Here is a 20,954-nt window from a genome sequence, read left to right as displayed (position 1 = left end):
TGCTATTTAAAATCTTTGCAGAATTTTGTAAAGGCATTACATAATTTTTTTTCCCTGCGAAAATGAGTTTTGAGCCGGATAAGCGTCATTTACGAGAAATTTTGAGCTTCTTAAATGTTTTAAAAATTTGCAGAAAATTTGCCGACTTCTGATGCATTTGAAGACGCCTGCAGAAAATCTGCAGAATTGCTCAGATATTGAAACTTTAAATCGCAACAAACCTATGATTTGTCCACTTTTGTTCACATAACTCTATGCCATCATTTTTGGAATATTTTTTTTTCTGCATTTTTGTTCTTAAGATATGAGGAAACTTAATAAGGAAGGTCAATGTAAGTCGGATCTTAGACTTTGGTATTAATTTTCATTGAACGGATTTTGGTACTAAAGTATGTTCAAAAAGATAAATATTGATAGAAAGGTTCATAAAATTCCATTTGAGTCTTCTTAAGGCATTTTGATTATAAAACTATCTAAGTCCTTCTTTATTTGTGAAAGATATCAATTGGTTAACATTTTAGGAGGTTTTCATGCTTAACTACAAGAAATCACAAATCTAAAAACTTAAATGGTCCATTTTAGCGTTATTTATCTTTTAAGCAATAAACAAAATGCAGTTATCTTATTCTAACAGCCGTCAAAATACAGCTATCTTATTTTAACAAGCCTGTTTTTGGGTAAAAATAGTTTTTTTTCCCTTTTTGTTTTGAGTAACTATTCCCTCAATATTTCGGTTCTTCTACTTTGGAGGCTCTACATTAGTGTTATTCTATTGCAAATGAAATGCAGAAATATTTCTGTTATTAAAAAGGAAAATATCAGTTAGGTTAACCGCCAACTTATTAAAAGTGTTTTGTTTTGAAGGAATCATACAAGACACGCTACGTAATGATTCCTTGAAAACAAGACGCCACCATGATTGGATTACAAACAAAATATAAGCCAAAAGTGTTCAAATTTTAATGACTAATCTAGTAATACATCAATAATACAAAGCGACATGGAAAGAACTGATCGGGAGAAATAATGATCGATAAGTTTCGTGTTGGACAGACACTTCAGAGAGTGATATTACGGATTGCGGCCAAAGTTTTGTGGGTGACCTAATAATGATCGTCAAGTACTTGACAAGTCGTATTGCAAACTTACCGCTAAACATCCTAAAATAACCCTTGTTTTTATTTTCAAATGCAATCACAGTTTGTTTTCTCCTGGAAGTATATGTTTGTTTATAATTTTTGTAAAAGATTGCATTCTTAAAGATAGTTTGCTTGCCAAAAAGTATAAATATCTTACAGACAAAATATAATTTTAAGTTTCGTAAAATTTACGTTCTTTACATACATTATTTGAGACGCATTAGGTCATATTGTACATCCACTTCAATACCGTTATAAGTGCAAATATTTAATTTTTGATTTCATGGCATTATTGCAGTGCTGACACGTTGAACTTTGAAATGAAGTGCAATTATACTTAATAAATACATATTACACTTAATCAGCTGTAGCTACATTTCATTTCCAAGTCCAGCAGGTTAGCACAGCAATACCGCCATAAAGTCAAAAATTTTAAATTTGCACTAACGGCAAGGGGCGTAGCTAAGGGGGGGGGACAAACCCCCCCCCCCCTTCCGAAACGTTAGTCTCAAAAAAGGGGGGGGGAGAGAAAGAAAAAAAATGAAGAAAAAAATCAAAACGACTTTTTTCTGAGTAACAAAGGTCGAAAATTCACTTCGCGCCCCCCCCCCCCCAATGCCATTGAAAATATTCTCCATGTGTGACCCTCAAGCATAAAGACGCCTCCCTCTGTTGTGACAATTTTATGATAATTGAGTGTAATTTGACACTTCGCTTTAGAAATGAGATTGATTTGTTAAATCCACGTATATGCAGCCTTTTTTTGTCATAGATTCTGCAAATTGTTAAATATGTTTAATTTTATGAGCCGCGCAGTGGGGAATATTGCATACAGTCGAATCTGTATCTTTCGAATTTCACATTAAAGAAAAAAAATCGAGATAAACAGGTTTTGAAATACGGGAACTTTAAGAAACTTTTTATAGAAATATGATAGTGAAAATTTGAAATCAATACTAAAGACAATATGGCCAATAAATACAAACCAATAAAGAGGATTAAAATTCCTCTTTATTGGTTTTGTTAGGTATTTATTCTATTATTACATTATTAAGTGCTTTATTGCGAGTTTAAGGAATCATTTTCACAGTAAAAGGAACTTTAAGCATATCTTTTTCAAAAAAAGTCTTTTATTGCTTTTTGGTCCCAGATTTTTTTTTTTTTTCGATTCATTATTTATTCTCTTGAGGTTATCAATTGCAGCAAGTTTAATTTTGCCAGTATTCTACGATTTTCCTTTTTTCATCACTTGAAAAAAACTTATACTTTCTTTTCACTCCTACCATTTCGGTTTTCTAAGGAATCACAATTTTAAGGAAGAGAGCAACCAAAGAACAGTACTAATCCAGATAACAGAGCGAAATGGCTTTTAACTTGAATGACCTTTAACCATGAACTTAAAATGTTCATCATTAACATGTCAAACCTGTGAATTTCACCCCTTTACTCTTCTTAAAAGAAAGTGCGCGAAACGACTGTCCTTTGGTTAATCTTCCTGGAAAGCCTATTCGTGGAACGCATTTCGCCCTTTTTTCCACTGCCTACTCGGCTCTTGAAGACAATTCCTCTGTTTCTGAGTTGGAGAAAATGTTTTTGTTTGCTGCTTTAAAGATCATTGAGTTTGGAATCCGAAAATTATAGCATAACCGGAATTCGAGACGATAGAGGTTTTTGTTGGTCTGGTCTCGTGTGTGCCATAGGTCATAATCAAAACGACCTTTGCTAACCAGAGTATCCATTTCAATCACATTGATTTTTCAGCCAGTATATACTGCGTATTCTTTTGGAAACATGCAGTCTGTTTAAAATAGTACATTCTAAATGAAAATTGTAGCATAATGAAGCGAGCAAGACCGATAACAAGCTTTTTTCAACCCAAAGAAAAAAATTAAAATGATGAAAAGGATTGCTCTAAAAAGAGAAAGTTAACGTCGTCTGAAGAAAACGAAGTACAGTCTGCACAGCAGCATTAGTCAGATCGGACCCTTCTGAAGATAATTTTATTTTAATTCAAAAGAAAAACTGCATAGCATTACATGAATAAAATGCTTAAAAACGAGATGAATCTAGATTATTTCTATTAGCTTGGTTCGAATTAAAAAGTAGAAAATAAAAAAAGACTTCTGTTTATAATACCCGAAAATTGCTGTTGCTCTCTCAAATAGATATTTATGCAAATTCTAAAGCAGCTAATAAAATTAAAAATAAAGACTTGAAAGGAGAACACATGGTATGCATTTGAGCGAATAACTTTCTACCCCCTATACTTCTTCCCAAACTTTTTTATTCAAATCTTATCAATTGCTTTAGAATTAGCATAAATGTAAATACATAAAAAGCAACATATAAATATAACGATATGAAAAGCAATTTCAAGAAGCCTTTTTTTATTTTATTTCATACTTTTAGTGCAAACCAAGTTAGTAAAAATAGTCTTTATAGTCTGACCACCGATGAGATTGAAAGTCAAGCATCCAGTTTACAGATGGAAATGGAAGTATCTATTAGCTTTCAGGGATGCCAGCTTTTGTAGATGTGTGTTAGCCTCTAAATTAAGCAGTCACACTGAAATGAACGGAACACGCTCATCAGATATTTGATTTCCCCCTGATTTGGATAGACTGGTTTTGACAAGACGTTGTTAGAAAATTTCACTTTAAATTAAATGGAGGGAAAAGAAAAAAAAGTTGAATTTTCCATAATATTAAAAAAATAAATTCTTTGCTTTTGTTTTGTTTGACACAAGTATCGGAATTGGGGCACCCCATTCCAAAGTATGTAAGATTCATCTCCCTGTTATTTTTTATAATACTAAAAAAATTTACATATATATATATATATATAAAAGAACCCCCCCCCCCCCCCCGAAAGTCAGGTCTAGCTACGCCTCTGCTGACGGCGGTATTGAACTGGATGTACGACACATTAAAATCCGTTCCGGGGGGGGGGGCTCAGGTGACGAAAACTAATCTTAAAGTTTGTTGTGATAAAATTAATAGGGAATTATTTATGACGAAGTTGTTAAATAGATATTTCTCAAGAAATTAAGTAAAACAACTAACTCGGTTTAACATGAGATCTCACAACTTTTTATGCAGGATGCGAGATTTCGTACATTTTACGCTTTTGATAGGTTATTTGTTTAAACAGTTTGTACATCAATAGCTATATAAAGAAGGTTTTATGACTATGTTAAAAGAAAATTATTAACTGATAAATTTTTTAAACAAGTGAAGTTTAATTTCATATTTTTCTAGTACGTAATAATTATATATTAAGCTTAATCACCTCTAGCTGCATTTCATTTCCTAGCCTATTACGTTAGCACTGCAATACCGCCATAAGATTAAAAATTTGCACTAATGGTGGTATTAAATAGGATGTATGACAAATTAATCTCCGTTCTGGGGGGGGGGGGGAGGCTCAACACTTAAAGTTTGTTCTGATAAAATAAAGATGCAATAATAATTTTATAAATTTGAGCAGAATAAAGCTTGTATATTCTTTTTTTTTTTTTTTTTTCTGATTTATGTTCAGTAAAAGGTTAAGCTCCAAGTTATCGCCTCGCAATGTAGAAGGTGAGGATAATCACGTTTTAGATGAATTTAGCAACATTTTTAAGAAATGCACATTAATTTTTGTTAACTTTTTTGTTGCTGCTCGCGTAAAATAGCTGTTAGATGTATGCAAACAGATGGAAGAAAAGTTGTAGTTTCTCTAGTGGGCAATTCCACAGAAAAGGGGGAAAAGATGCAAAATTTTAAATTAATCGTTACCTCTCAAATTTGGTATCAATAGTAAGATAATTATCTGAAGTGTATGGAAATAACAAATATATGCAGCAAAAAGCAAAATTACCCAGTTTTGATACTTACACTGTCGCATTTTTCAATTATTCTTTCTTAAATATGCTTCTTAAAACTCTTTTAGAAGAGTAATATACAAAAAAAATTACACTTGAACTGCATAACTTTATTTTTAAGGATTTTTTTTATATAAGGCATTTCTGTAATTCTACGTCCGACACCAAATTGGCTAAAAGTTTATATAATACAGAACTGAATGGAGATTTTTATAAAATATTTTGTCTAAAAATTTTTGATTTTATATGTAATTAAATAAAATCATTTAAAATAAATTTCAAAAAACTAGTTATGCTTTAATAAATATTCAGAAAAATTCTACGTCCGACAACAATATTTTCATAACTATAACTAGGTTTATAAGTCTACGAAAATTCCTGGTAATGTAAATAATTAACGCATGTTATTCATGTCTAATTATGTATTTATATATATATATATATATTTTTCATAACAAATTTGAATAACATATGCACAATATTTTGACTGGCGAAGGTATCTGAAGATGAGAAATGTCTCTTGTATACTTATCAAAAGTGATTAAAGTAGTTATGTATAAAACTATGAATATTTAAGAAGGCATTAGGGTTCTTAGTTCAAAAATAAAACTCCTTCCTCTCCCAGTTTTCGCTTGAAAAACTCTGGTATTTTTGGTAAACTCGCAATAACCCTTGCTAGTGCCTCAAAATACTCAGTTTTGTTTCCAGCAGTTTGTAATCAACATCAAAATTTCTTACTATTTGTTTGTAAATTATATTTTCCTTCATTAATATTTTATAAATCAACATTTGCTTCTTTTTTTCCCTAAAGATTAAGTTTTTTGGTGTTCACATACTGAAATCTTGCAAAAAAAGAAAAAAAACAAAACGCGTCAAATTTCTCTCGTTATAGTGTTTTCCTTATTTTATGAGTGAAGACTTAAAATGCAAATCTTCTTGAATGGTATATAGATATTGATGCATTAGGGATGTCCATCTCCCCTAAAGCAATGGCATCCGCCCCCTCCCCTCCCTCCCAAAAAATCCCCAATGAAAACTCATATGAATAATATTTTGTCAGAAAAAGAAAGAAATATTCCGAAAATCATCTCCCGTAACAAGTTTCATGGCATGATTTGCGCCATGACTCTTCCCCCAATATTCTTTTCGCATAAAATGTAGAGTTTCAAATTATTTCAATCTTCACAAAATTATTTTATTTTTCACAAAAAATGAACAGCTGAAAAATCCTGCACAGGCTCCTGTTATGCATATTTTCCCCCTTTTTATGCTTTAAAAAATTCATAATATATAATTCTATAGACAAATTAAGAATCAAACAACTTTTTAAGATCTTTATTTCCTGTCAGACGTTACCTGCTTTGCACATTCTACGTCCGACACCACAATATATTTTTTTTTTTGCTATTTATTCCATAGTTAATTTAGTTAAAAAGAGAAAATTATCCATATTTCAGCTTTTCTTTTAAACATCCAAGCAGTCAAAAATTTTGAAAAGAGTTCATTGAGCTGAATCTTGGGGGTTTTTTTTCAATGTAAGTAAATTTTCAGTTCCCCTTTCATATACGTCCGACACCATGAGGTTTTTTATTTTTAATATTTACATTTTGAACTTTTTTTCAAAAATTACATAGGTTTTCATATTGTTCGTACATGTATAAGTATTGAGAAAACAAATTGGCTCAGTTCATCCATTTTAACTCTGATAAATATGAACGTTTATTGGCTAATTTCGTGCAGACTCTACGTCCGACACCGTGGAATTGTCCTATTTCGTGGGATATATGAAAAATCTCTGCTATAGAGGTATAAACGTCGGGTCAATCTGTGTCATTCATCTCTCCAAAACTAAACTTTTGAAAGGGGGAGTTCTCAATTTATGGACTAGAACTCGGAGTTTTACTGAATGATAAAAATAAATAAATGAATAAAATGTGTGCATGCGTGAGACTAAACTCAACATTTATAAAAAAAATAAAAATAGTTGTAATTATGTAATGCTGTTTCCAAACTTTCCAAATCATGCATCCAAATTTATAAAAGAAGAAACATTTTGGGAAGTCACTGTTCTCCCGTGGCCTCACATAAGAATGCCTCTGTGTCTCAACAACGAGAGTTTTTCGATGGATCATTAAAACCATTTTAGCTCTCCTAGCGGCATTACAACGTGATCCGAATATTACTGGTTCTGAAGGAGAGGCATTAAAAACAAGGGGAAATTTTTTTTTGTTAAAAATATGACTTGTAGGCTCAAGCGAAGTCATTGTTTGTTGAACTTGACTGAAATGATCAAGAGCGTGTTTTTTCAGTTCTGAGACAAAAAGTAGGATTTCTTTTTTTATTGTCCATTAAGCTGTTTCCGTTCATTCTTACGTTGTGTCACATTCTTAGAACCTTCTTTAACGATAAGTAGTAAAAAGGTGAATCAACAAAAAAGGTAATTAAAGAAACAAGAGCAGTAGGGTAATCCGTCTCGGATGTTGACTATCTTAAGGAAACCTGATTGGGGTGGTTTGTTGTGATCTTGTTGCGTGCTCAGTGCAAACAAAATGAAAATGGTAAAATCATTCCTTTGAAACTGAATGTTTTCTTCTCACTTCGCTTCAAGTTATATACTCATTGCAAACAGGGGATAATTTGCGTGGGAGCTAAAAGGAACTCATATTCTTTTCAAATTTCGGCGAAGTTTACGCATTTGACGGGAATTCAGACTATTTAAGTATAAAATGATATTTGATAACTATAGACTTCCTGCACTTCTTTTGTAAGACATTAAATCCGAATTGTAAAGTTAAGTTAGTTAAAAATTGAATGATACTAATTCACATCGAAGAAGGGAATTTTTTAAGAATATTTTAAAGAAAATATAGAAAACGTCACTATGTTTTGTTTTAAACGAAAACAGCAAAAAAAAAATAAATAAAATAAAACTGAAATTTTAAAGAAGAGATTTCATAGAACAAAGAAAAAAGAAAAAGAGTGAAAGTTGGAAAAGAAAACACGCAAATGTTCATTAAAATCTTAATTACTTAATTTCTTTAATTTTACTTGTATTAGTATTTAATTATTTTTTTACATTTACTGCATTTTTTTTACCTTTGTTCATACCAGCATTTTTTTACAAAAAAAATCATAACATCATCAAAACGTAGAATTTGCAAATAATTTGCAGACACGTGTTTCGGTTTCTTGGATTTTTTTTTTTTTTTTTTTTTTTTTTTTTTTTTTTTAGTGCAACATAAAAGAAATGAACTTGTGAATGATAATGTATCCGACAAAAGGCATTTTGTGGGCTTTTCTTTCATTTATAAGCACACTCCTTTTCGATTGATCCGTGATCTCTGTTTTTTTTTTGGGGGGGGGGGTGAAATTAGTGTTCATGATCTCTCCAAATGTCATTTCTTTTCATTTGTTGACTATTTGGCAATAAAAAGTTTGTTCCTTTTTTATGAACGTATTAATGTCATACTTATTTTCAAAAGATTTTTCACTTAATGCTTTTATCCCCATGATTGTGCACTAAGGATGTATTAACAAGATGTACTTCGTTGGGTATATTTCATGTGGGGCACTTTATTTCGCTTGCGCTATACTTACAACTTTTTTTGTGCACACAAAGTAGTTCGTTTTAGAAATTAGAAAGCTTCTGTGGGTTTTTTAAGAATTCATATCTTTTAAGAAGATGCTGAATTCATTAATAGTTTTATATTTTCACTAACTTATTAGTTGTAATTTGGAATGAAGTACGAAAATTCTAACAAACTTTCCCAATTATCTTTCTTTTAAACTCTATAATTATTACCGTTACGAAATGGAAGAATGCGTTAAGCAAGGGGGAGAAAAAAACTTTTAAAATCAACGTATCTTTTGTGCTCAATTTCTATGCTTTAGCGCAGCGTTTCTTGAACTGCCTTCCATGAAACCAAAGCTTGACGTCTATCACAAAAATTTGTTGTCATCGCGTATAGTAGGTTGCGACCACATGATCTATTGCTTCTTGACTAGTGAAATTCGTTCTCTGGAGGATTACTTTATCGTTTGCCCCCCCCCCCTTTTAACATGTATAAATGCAACGAAAAAAGTTTATTGATTTTGTTTTTCGTTTTATTTAAGATTTCTGCTTTTATTTTCCATTTAATTATTTATTTGTTTACAGTGTTCAAACACTTTGTCCCTGTCAAACTTCCACGAAGAATGCACTGAGCTTATTTTTTTTTCCCAATTATTGATCCCAGTGAGGGTTTTTTTTTTATTATTATTTTTTTTATTGATCTCAAGAAGCTTTTTTTTCCATTGCCTGATCACAGGAAGGCTTTTTTTTTTTCATTGATTGATCTCAAGAAGCTTTTTTTTTCATTGATTGATCTGGAGAAACTTTTTTCATTGATTGATCTGGAGAAACTTTTTTCATTGATTGATCTGGAGAAACTTTTTTCATTGATTGATCTGGAGAAACTTTTTTTTTTCATTGATTGATCTCAAGAAACTTTTTTTTTCATTGATTGATCTCGAGAAACTTTTTTTTCATTGATCTCGAGAAACTTTTTTTTCATTGATCTCGAGAAGTTTTTTTTTCGTTGATTGATCTCGAGAAGCTTTTTATTTCATTGATTGATCTCAAGAAGCTTCTTTTTTTCATTGATTGATCCCAGAGTTCCATGGAGATCAGTCAAGGATTCCACGAAGTATGCATCTTTTTTTTTCAATTCAATCTCCTTATACATTTTTTAAGACCTTAAATATTATGTGAAATAATTTCATGGGTTAAACTTTTCAAAGGTTACACGAAGTATGCATCTTTTTTTTTTTTTCAATTCAATCACTTATACATTTTTAAGACCTTAAATATTATATAAAATGATTTCCTTTTTTATGGCAAGCAAACAGTTTTCAGAATTTTCAACATCTAGAAATTCAAACTACTCAAACTTAAAGATACATTATATTTTTCATGGAAACAGGGATTCCATTACAAAAATGAACACTAAAAAGAGTTCCACTTATCCTCGAAATCAAGAAACGCTGCTATGTCAAAAAAAAAAGTATAAAAGTATTCATAGCGCTAACCTCCCATTGGTTTCATTTTCAAAACACCACTTCCAAACAAGATAACTTCTGCATCATTAGGTTTGATTTTTTTTTTCTTCTTTTTCGTCTTGAAGTTGCTGCAAAATATTCATATTTTATTTGTTGGGTTTTCCACAATCGGCTTTCAGGTGTGCCGGTGCTCCTAATTTGTGTGCACGGCACATGATACAACTGCTCAAATAGAAGCTTATCAATGAATGGGTTTTTACGCTCGAATTGTAATATTAGTATTCAGACGAGTCCGGCATCTGAACTGTCATCGTGATGTAATGGAGATTTGCATTTGTGTGCAGTCTTTCTTTATTTTATCCTCAAAAAAAAAAAATAATAATAATCTTGGAATGGAGGGTAAATTAATTTCATTTCTTCAATTATTCTTTCATTTACAAGTTTTACACAGCGAAGAGAACAGAGCTTGGTAATGTCATAGATTTAAAAAATTGTTTTTTTAATTAAATTTATTTATTTATTTATTTTCAATCTAACATACTAGAGGTGAAAATTGCTTCTACATTTGAAAAAAGCTATTGCCTGTTTGGTGATATTTTGATAACTGAAATTTTAACCCCAACTCCAGTGGATGAACCCTAAAATCCAGTAGATAGCGATCACTGTTGACCACTTTTTCGTTTCTTCATTCCCCTGAAATGACAGTCTTACCAGTAAAACTATTAAGTTTCCGGATCGAGTTCAGCCTTGTCAAAATGAAGCCTTTCCCTGCATGTTAAACAGTACCAAAACAGATTATCAAATTATAATGCGGTGGCGCGAGTTTCATTACTGATGACGCCAGGAGCGTTACTCGATCGTTGGCTATTATTTTATGAGGATTTATTTATTATTTTAATTGAATATTTGTAGTACTTCATTTAATTATTTATATATTTAGTGAGCTAACGCTTTGTAACAAACTTCCACATGTAAAGAAAGCACCAAGAAAAACACTTTACGCACTCTGGTCACATAAGCAATTATTTTCCAAAAACCCTTTGCCTTTGTCAGCAAGTGCGTTGCAGGAACCTAATTTAAGAGACGTTTTGCGTGTTGTGCGTAATAAAATCGTTTGACAAGACGAGTAAAGCTGTAAATTTTTTTGTGACAGAATATTTCTTTTAAGTTACAAACTGAAAATAAATTTTGAGACATTTGAATTCACCGTGGAGAACATTACCTTTTCATAAACTCATATTAAATGCGTAATTGTAAAATTTATACTGCAACAACTGCTTTTTAACGACAATGAATTTTAAACACATTACTTTCTTCACATCTTCAAAAAATTGAAACAAGTGAAACAGCCTGTTTAAAATTTTATATTCGCTAAACATTTAAGGAATTCGCCATTATTTGATACTTTACTTCTAATTTTGCTTGGTCCATGCTCAATTTTTCTTGTAAATAAAGGAAAAGCATATAATGTGTTCTTTGGATTAGGAGATGAACATAAATGATGTCTTTTTTTTTTTTTCATCAAATTGGACCCCTCCCCCTTTTTCAAAGTGCTGCACTTCACCGTAAGCTCCCCTTGTCACATCACACGCTATTTTTCATTTTTACAAAAAACGTATGATGTCACACTCGTCCCCCCCCCCCCTCTTTGTCTTTCCCTTTTCACAGACTCACAATTTCAGGAACCCTTCTCCTCGCTCTAAGCGTGACATCATTTAGGGACGACCCCTTAGAATTCATTTAACTTTTAAAATGCGTACATTGAAAAAAAAAGGCGTTCAGTTTTTATTTAAATTTCTTTTTAAAAACATACTTATTTAATACCTTTGTCTAAAAAACCGTAGTAAATATAGAAAATAGAGATTTCCAACTTATTTTTTGTTCGTACCTGATGTTAGGAATTGAAATAACAATGGCTAAATAGAACTTTTACAGATCACAGTAAATTTACTGTGTAAAGTTAAGTGCCTTCGAGTAAAGAGAACATTTAAAATACTTATATAGCACCTAGTTACTTGCGAATTGTTGCAAGAAAGGCAGTTTTACAGAAATTCATTTCAGAAATTTCCACTCATTGGCTCAATTGGAATATTGATGACATCATCAAGCTAAAACTAGATTTGGCATTTTAGTTTTGTCGCCAACTTGGTGACTCAAAGCCAGTTATTATGTTAACTTCAGTTTACGTTTCATTACAGTTTCTTCCGTTTTATCTGGAAATTTTACTTTCATCCCGTAAGCTCACGTCTTGTTTTTCATCGAGAAAAGGGTATGTTTTTAACATTGTGTTAAATTTATATCTTAGACATTTTTGCAACTGATTATTATTGGATTGAAAAACGTCGGGTACATATATCTCTCTATTTAATATTATATTTGAAAATCGTATGTGTATAAGCCTACATCAGTTATATTGTCTGAAGTTTCTTTCCAAAGGATCTAGCAAAAAATCCCATGCATTTCTTTTTTTACTTACCTCTTACTCAAAGAATCGTGATATTTTGAATACTTTGTGAGTCGTACTAACTCGTGAAAATTGCTGAAGTTCTGCCAAAGAAAAAAGACAAAACGTTTCAACATAAGAGAGTTAATCTTCCATGTGAGAAAAAAAAAATATATTAAATTATCATAATGGGGTCCTTTCCAAAATTTTAAGTCTTTTTTTTCTGAAAGAACATGCTTAAAAACTTAATATCTGACCATTTTTTAAATAATTTGCTTAAGTTTAATATTTTTAAAAACATTACTTAAATCGGTGCGCTTTCATTGTTTACGCTTCTGTCGTGTGACATCACAAATGAAGAAATGCCATTCAATGTTACCATTCACAGAGCAAAATATTTAATTCACATCTTTACTCACGTGTATTGGCAACGATATGGTTGATAGCAAGCATAGAGCGCAATATTTAATTCGCTTCTTGATTATCATAACGTGGAAACGTGGTAAAAAGATGCGCCAAATTGCATCATTTGTGACGTCATAAAGACCACGTCTTGTCGGACATTTTAAAAAATTAATTAAAAAATAACTGTTGGGAAAATGAAAGTATTTTTTGCGTCCATGTTATCTTTTTGATTCATTCTATCAATTTCAGTGACTAAAAGTAGTATTCTTGACTGAAGGAAACAACCCCATTATACCAAATATCTAATAAGTATTTACAAAGTAAAAATGCTTCACGTATATAAAATACAGTGAAACCCCGATTTTATGTTTCTCAAGGGACTGGGTTTGGAAAACGTAAAGTGCGTACGAAAAAACAGGGATGCCCCCCTAGGGGAAGGTGATGGCGCAGACCACGCTGTTGAAATTTTTAGGGGGGGGGGGTGTTTTAATGGTTGTATTTCACTTTTTTGGGGAAGGGCTCTTGCTTTTGGAAGGGGGTCTTGGCGATATTTAGGGGGTGCGCCCTTGCTCTTGACGGGGAGGGAACACCTGGGGAAATACGTAGCAAGCAAAAATCAAATAGAAAAATCTAAAGGTACTACAGATGATTCTTTTAAAAGGTATACTAATATCTACATATTTTGCGAAAAGAACATTTTTATATACATATCACTTTAGATTATTTTAAAACATTTAGTTGCGAATCCGGGCATTTAAGTTGAAAATAGTCCATAACAGCGGATTTTTTTTTGGTCATTGAGTTCAAAGTAAGTCAAGCATTTTCCAGGATTAAAATACTTTGCAATTTTTTTTCCTTGGTCTTTATCAGAAAGGAGATAGTTTTTTACTCTTTGTAAGCTCTTTATGCAATATTGATTGAAAGGATGGCTGTGTTTCCGGTTCTTTTATTCATCTTCGTTGGCAGTTAACATCGTGGATTAGCTTTAAAAAGCTCAAAGCGAAAGATGTTGCTCATTTTAAAGCATTTCTTCTTTTTTTTTACTTCCCTGGAAAAACGTAAAATGTGGGATATTCGTAAATAAGAAACTTTCCATTCGGGTTAAATTAGTATATGGAAAAACTTTAACTTGAGACGGAAAACATGAGATGCGGGAAAAACGTTGATTCGGGCGACGTAAAATTGGAGTTTCACTGAAGAAGCAACTTTAAAAATTTTACATGTTTAGCAGCATGAATGCTTGAATGGAAGGACGGGTAGAAAGTTGATTCAGCGTAGCTAAAATAGTTCTTGAATTAGTTTTGATGACATAAATAACTATTCCTATTCCGAGTCACAACTGACTACAACTGTATTTATGTCGAGGACTGCATACTAAGTGCCTTGCCTCCATTATTTTATGTACCGATAGATGGCAGCACCATCACCGGATCGAACAGTTAATGTGAATTTAGAACTAGTCCAGGAGCTAATAGCTGCCTTGTTTCTAGCACCCCCAGAGGTATCGTTTCACTTGGAGGACATTGAGACCACGAGCATATTTAACGTCGCCCAGTCCCCTTTAATGACGATGGTGGGTCTTCGACCATCGAGGTTCGAACTCAGGACCCTCCGGCCCCGAATCCGACACTCTACCGATCGGGCTACCACGGCCCACATAAATAACTGAGACAATATCAAGTGAGTGATCGAGCGTACGTTTGGAAGCTACATCTATTTCCCGTAACTTTGGTGAGAGTTCTGCTCTAGGTTCTGCACTGCTGCTCCACGCCACTGTCGATGTCATTTTATGATTAATCCACCGACGTTTTCTTACAAAAGGCATCGTTGAATTTTTCTGCTCAACACTGAGTCATTTTGTGATGGACAAAATTGTGAGGAAATTTACGGTCATATATATCTTTATAGTTTCCAGGCTCATCTTTTGGGTAAGGGGATAAGACTCGTCGTTTTCTATAGTGGGAGGCTAAAGGCATGTATGCGCTCAATGCCCTTTGCCCCCACCCCCTCTTTGTTCTCCAAAAAAAAAAACTGAATGCATACACACATGTATATGTTTCTTAGAAGTCAGAAAAACAATGACCTCCTTTCGATCTTGCGCCTTGAGCATGCTTCCCCCATAGATGTAGTATTAACTGGAAAAACAACGAGAAACGGATTTCATAAGAAACCCACAGATGTAGTATAACTAAAAGCTCAACTCCGTAGCGACAGCCACTTGCGCGAAACTTGTATGGTAGACGCGCCACCGTAAGGTAAATTGAATTTTCATACAGCATTGTGTTAGAATTATTGTAAATTATAATAAACATGGCATACTACAGTTTATAACCTATCTTGTAGTGATTTTTTTAAATTCAAACCTTTATTAGAAACTAAATAGAATAGGTTTCTCTAAAAGATTACAAAAAGCGGAATTCTCGCGGTACCTGGGGTTTTTCTGCCACACCACACCATGAAAACATAACAAATCATCTATGAATAATGGAAAAGGATGTAATAAAGCTCAACATATAGCACTAAATTACATTTAATTAAATGAAGAAATTAAGAAGTTTAACAAAAATCAAACATCAAGTAAATGGCAATTACTTAGCCCTTGCCGTAGTCTTACTATTCTTTACAAAGTTACACGTGTAGTAAATGATTATTAGTTTGTTTATGCTATACTATTCTATACAAAAAACATGTGTAGGCGTAGTAAATGGCTACTAAGCTTAATTAGTCTCTGTCGTTCTACACTCCTGCTTGTGAAAATTGCAACACCATGAAGGAAGCATCATAGTTTAATGAAATTTAATACACAGTTCAGTGATAATGTTACACATAAATGATTACATTTTCAAACCAAACAAACAATAAAAAGATATAGAAATTAGTATTTTGTGTGACCTCCACGCGCCGCAATAAGAGCTGCTACACGACTCAGCATGGAGTGAAACAAAGTTTGAATATCTGCCTGCGGAAGAGTATTCCACATTGTTTGTATGCGCAACCAAAGTTCGCCTGTTGAAGCAACAGGACGAGGATCAAGAGCGAGACGCTGTCCAACGAAATCCCACACATGTTCAATCGGTGACATATCCGGGGAATATGCAGGCCAAGGAAGAAGTTGTACCTGTTGCGAATCAAGGTAGGATTCGATAGTCCTGGCGTCATGTGGACGGTCATTATCCTGCTGGAATACAGCCCCTGGCAATCCTTGCAGGAAAGGAATAGCTTGGGGCTGTAAAACCTCGTTTATGTATCGGGTACTTTTCAAATTGTCCACAATTCGTAGCAATTGTGATCGTCCATGATATGCTATGGCACCCCAGACCATAACTCCGGGTGTTCGTCCACTGTGGCGTTCGATAATGCACTCCAGGATGTGCCGTTCACCGGCATAGTGCCTGACACGAATTCGGCCATCATGGTGCCGCAAATTGAAGCGGGATTCATCAGATAAGACGATCTGCTGCCAATCAGCACGCCAGCTCCTATGCACATTGCCACATTGTAGCCGCAATGGTTTTGCGTGAGAGGAATCCTGTATAAAGGAATCCTTTCGCGCAGCCCACGCTGCAGCAGACGTCTCTAAATTGATGAAGCACACAAGGAAACACCACTGTGCTGCCAATTGTCTAGAAGAAGGTGTGCAATCCGTCAGCGCCATACGCACCATGTGTCTGTCATCGCGAGCTAACGTCACATTTCGGGGTCCACTCCCGGATTTCCGAGCTGTCCGACCCTTGTCCGTTCACTGCTTCCAAACACGCATGATTGTGCTGCTGTTACGCTGCACACGAGCGGCTACTGCACGATAAAACAATCCAGCTTCACGAATGCCGATGATTCTGCCCCGTTCAAACTCCGAAATTTTCTGAAATTTCGCTTTCTTTCGTCGAAGATGCGTAGTAAAGATTCAGTTAACGTTTACTCTAGCATATAACCACCGATAATCATACACGCCTTCCTCGCTACAGCCGTCTATTTATATTCGTTTTGATCCGTCGTTCAGAGGGCGCTACTCAGCAAATGCATACGCTACAATCTGCAATTCTAATCATTTGATATCATGCCGTACTTTACATTTCCTGCAATTTTCAGCTCACTCACGTAAGTCCTTCGTGGTGTTTCAATTTTCACAAACAGGAGTGTAATTTGAGCAAAAATCACGTGTAGTTTTCTGGGGAATCGTAACCACTGCACTCTGAGTGTGCCCATTTCCCACACATTACACACTGATTCCACATTTCAGATGTAGAACCATACTCCCTACACACTAAACAATATTTTGTCATCACCATAAAAATCAAAAGTATTGTCGTCTTCACTGTCGTCACAAATTTTGTTTAATAGCACATCTTCCTTTGAAGAAAAGTTGGTCTACTCAGGTTTGTGTTAGTTTTCCTCCCAGGTTGTTGTTGTTTTTTTTTTTCTTTTCTTTCTTTCTTAGTTCGTGGTTTCTTTTTAAGTTCAAGGCCTATGTCTAACTTTCTTGTAGAAATTTTCAATAGTTTTGCTGCATTCCTTTTGGCAGCATTTGATTTTTTCAAATCTTTGTTTCCTTTTTTCTAAAGCTTCTTCAAGAGTTGTTTTCATTGGAGTTGGTGTCAGTATTGATGATGGCCCTTTCCGCCTGGCATTGCCCCAAAACTGGGAGTGGGGAAAACTTATTTATAAATGATGTAATCTTTCCTCTGCTGTTAGAGGCTGAGGACAGCAATATTCTTTAACATTCCCGATGGACCTGGCAGGTCTAAGTAACCAACTTGATTATTGATGGCAACTGTTTGTTCTTCAGTGACTTGATTATGTTCTATAGTAGGTTCGTTGTTCACAGGTGTTTGAGATAGGTTGTTGTTAGTCTTGGTTGGATATTCTTCTTAAAGATTTTTCTTGCCATCTGTGTCCTCAATGACAGGTGCCCTTAAACGGTTTCGAACACGAAATCTTCATTAAACTTGTCTCGGATATTGTTTCCATTAAACCTGTTTACTGGTCAATGCCTGATATGACTTTTTCTATGGTTGTCACATTCTTAGAAGCTTAGTTGAAAATGGGAGTAATGTCGTAGGTTAAAAAATAAGTCTACTTCCGATTCGTTGAACCCTATTACTCGGCTAAGACTTGTAGCAGGTGGTTTCCGCAAACTGATTTGAGGATTACTTTTCCGAAATCCTGCAATACAATCCTCACTAGCCAATTGGGATTCCTTATAAACGTTGTGGCTGATTTTAAGCTCTTCTGCCACAGAAAACGCCAACCGCCGTAAGTCTGTTGTGGTAATTCCGTAGAACATGCTAGCTACATCGATTACTCTGCCTATTACTCCTTTTCACTCTCTTTTTTTAAATTCAGGCTTTCTTTCCTTACAAGCCTCGCGCGTTTTTTTTTTTTTTTTTTAGCAATCACGATTGATTATTATTCTCATTTGACAGTCCTTGATGCTGTGGTTCTTTTTTCAGCTTTGACCAGCAGCACCACCGGCGGCGGCACGGCTGCTCTGGTCCTGAGCACTGTCCCCCGGAATCCCACTTCTGCTGGGTGGTGGCGTCCATGTCCTACACAAGCATGCTCATACACCCTTGCCTATGCGCGCGCGCCTTTACACACATACACAGGCCTATGTGCACACACGTAAACCTGCACACACACAACTATATACACATAACCACCCAGGAGGAGGGACATGCTTGGGGGGGGGAGCCATTTCTAGAAACAATAACTCTAATGAGTAGGGTCTTGTTGCAAATCATGATTGCGAAAAACATAATTTGAATTCAAAGTTTCAGAATTCAAATTAGAGTTGATTGGAGGAAGAGGGTCACAGGTCTTTTTTTTTCTGATTTTAGTCTGTACTGTTTAAACTGTACAGCTACTTTTTACTGATTTTCTCTCTGAAACTAGACGGACAGATTGCTGTAACATTTCTTCGGTCAATTTGACCATTTCAGTTATTCTTTTCCGGATACGTAGCTTCTGGAAAGAAAACAAATAGGTTGTAGGGTTAATATATTGTTAGGCTCTGAGAAGTTCAGCTCCTACTCTAACAATGTTTACCACTGTTTCTGAAAATAGGGAGGGGTAATTGGCGCTGAGTTGAATTGAGAAACATTCTTAGTAGTTCTTCAAAAATATTCCAACTAAACTCCGATCCAATAACACGTCTATTTTTCACTGAACTCCCCTAAAACAGATAAACATAGTCAAGGTCACAACTCAACTAACCAGAGCTGCACTATAGGAAATCTCGATTTTACGGGGTTATGCCGCCACTCACACAAATATTTTATTGTGCATGTAATCTACCTTCAGCCTGGAGGGCTTTAAGAAGAAATATTTACAATTCCAGTGTCTCAAACATTCGCTATCGATGCATATATATTAATTGTTTTTCACTTTTTTACGTTTTTATGATTTTGATCAAGTTTTCTTTTTCTTTCTAGACAATCAGTAAATAAGTAAATACTCTTGAAGATGGAAAAATGCTTTCTGCCAATATTACTCCTGTGGGCTATAATCTGTACTGTTAATGCTGAAGAATCTGAAAAGTAAGTTCCGCTCATCAATTTAAACATTTTACAATTTGAAATTTCATTCTTCTTGCACATACTTATTTAAATTCAATGCACAAAATAAAGGCAAAATTTGGTCAATTACATATTTCATCAATTTAAAGTATTAGTAAATATTGTATATTACTCATATGCTCATTTTGATGAAAAAAAAATGTTTTATCAAACAACTCTTGTCTCAGTATCTTCCTGAGAAACATCTAGAATCTAAAATATTATAGACGTATCTTCAAATTCAATAGGAGCTCCATTTTGACCTTGGCATATTAATTAGAGAACGTAACCTATCGCTTCTGGGCCTGCAGGGGTCGTAGTGGTTCGGCGTTGTAAAGCGAGGCCTTCGAGATAGGAAGACCATCAACCTAGCAAATGACGTCATCGTTAGTCGATCCACAATGATATTGGGAAGTGAGCGCTTCGATTAGTATTTTGGTTTAATTAAACTATTTGGTTTATTTATTATTGTCTTCTATTATTTTAGTAGCATTAAAACTTCTACTTTTTCATTAGAAAACATAAAAAGGAACCAATAATTATACATTAAAAAATACACTGAGCTTAATTCATAGTATTTCACATAAAAACATTTATAAGTCTTACAAAGTATTCAAATAACTAAACACGATTTTATTTTACAATCTTGTAAAAACGAAGTGATAAATAAACAGTTTTATTTTTCATTTGAAATTTTTTTTAACACTAATCGCATTTTCACTACTCGTATATTGTATTGAAACATTAAGTCTTGAGAAGTATTCAAATAAATAGATGAACTTTCATTACATCAAAACAAAAAATAATTTTACCATTGTATTTGAATAAGAATAAAATGAAATTTTAAAATATAAATAAACATTTTTACTAAAGTAAACGGGAAATATAACTGCAATACGTTTCAAAGACATAACATCAAATTAAAATACATAATACCAGATTATTAATGTTAACTTAGCTTAGCAAATTTATACTTTTAAAAAGACATGAATGTTTGGGTGCCATCCCCCAAAGTAAACGGTGCCCTACCTCCTTCAATTATGAAAACTTCAAGAAAAATACCCCAAAAACATCTCCCCCATCACCCTTAAAATTTCAAGGGCACAGTTATTTAACTATAGCTGTTGAAAAGCTATCATTATCATGAGACTATGATTCCTACCCCTCCCCCCCTTCGGTGAGCACTCTCGAAAAGTTACACAGGAATTCAACTTTAAAAACGTTAAGTAAAGAATGAATTATACAAGATCATAAATGCTGTATGTTGTACATCAAAAAAATGTATTCAATATCAAAGCAGCCTTTTTTTGGAATTTGGCTACTTTTCCATTTTTAGCTTTTTCTGATGCTAATGATTCTTGTGTGTGTGGGGGGGGGGCTTTAATAGTTCATCATTTTAGGCTTTTGAAAAATTATTTTAAAGAGCATTAATTGATGACAAAGTAACCTTTTTCAAAAAAACTTCTCATAGAATGACCATTTTAACAACTTTCTTCAATACTTAAAACTTCATA

General features: G+C 33.8%; 1 protein-coding gene across 1 annotated transcript in view; it reads left to right on the top strand.

Annotated features, from left to right (window-relative positions):
* LOC129225102 (murinoglobulin-1-like) overlaps positions 1-20,954 on the top strand; it is a 146,313-nt gene that overhangs the window by 16,073 nt on the left and 109,286 nt on the right. Inside the window, exon 2 of the mRNA XM_054859661.1 lies at positions 19,318-19,422. Coding sequence (XP_054715636.1) covers positions 19,349-19,422 — 74 coding nt within the window. The 5' untranslated portion in view covers positions 19,318-19,348. The remainder of the gene's footprint in view (positions 1-19,317; positions 19,423-20,954) is intronic.

The sequence above is a fragment of the Uloborus diversus genome, chromosome 6 (assembly GCF_026930045.1).
Source record: "Uloborus diversus isolate 005 chromosome 6, Udiv.v.3.1, whole genome shotgun sequence".
Lineage (NCBI taxonomy): Eukaryota > Metazoa > Arthropoda > Arachnida > Araneae > Uloboridae > Uloborus > Uloborus diversus.
Note: the sequence above shows the minus strand (reverse complement) of the source record. Positions and strands in the feature narration are given on the sequence as shown.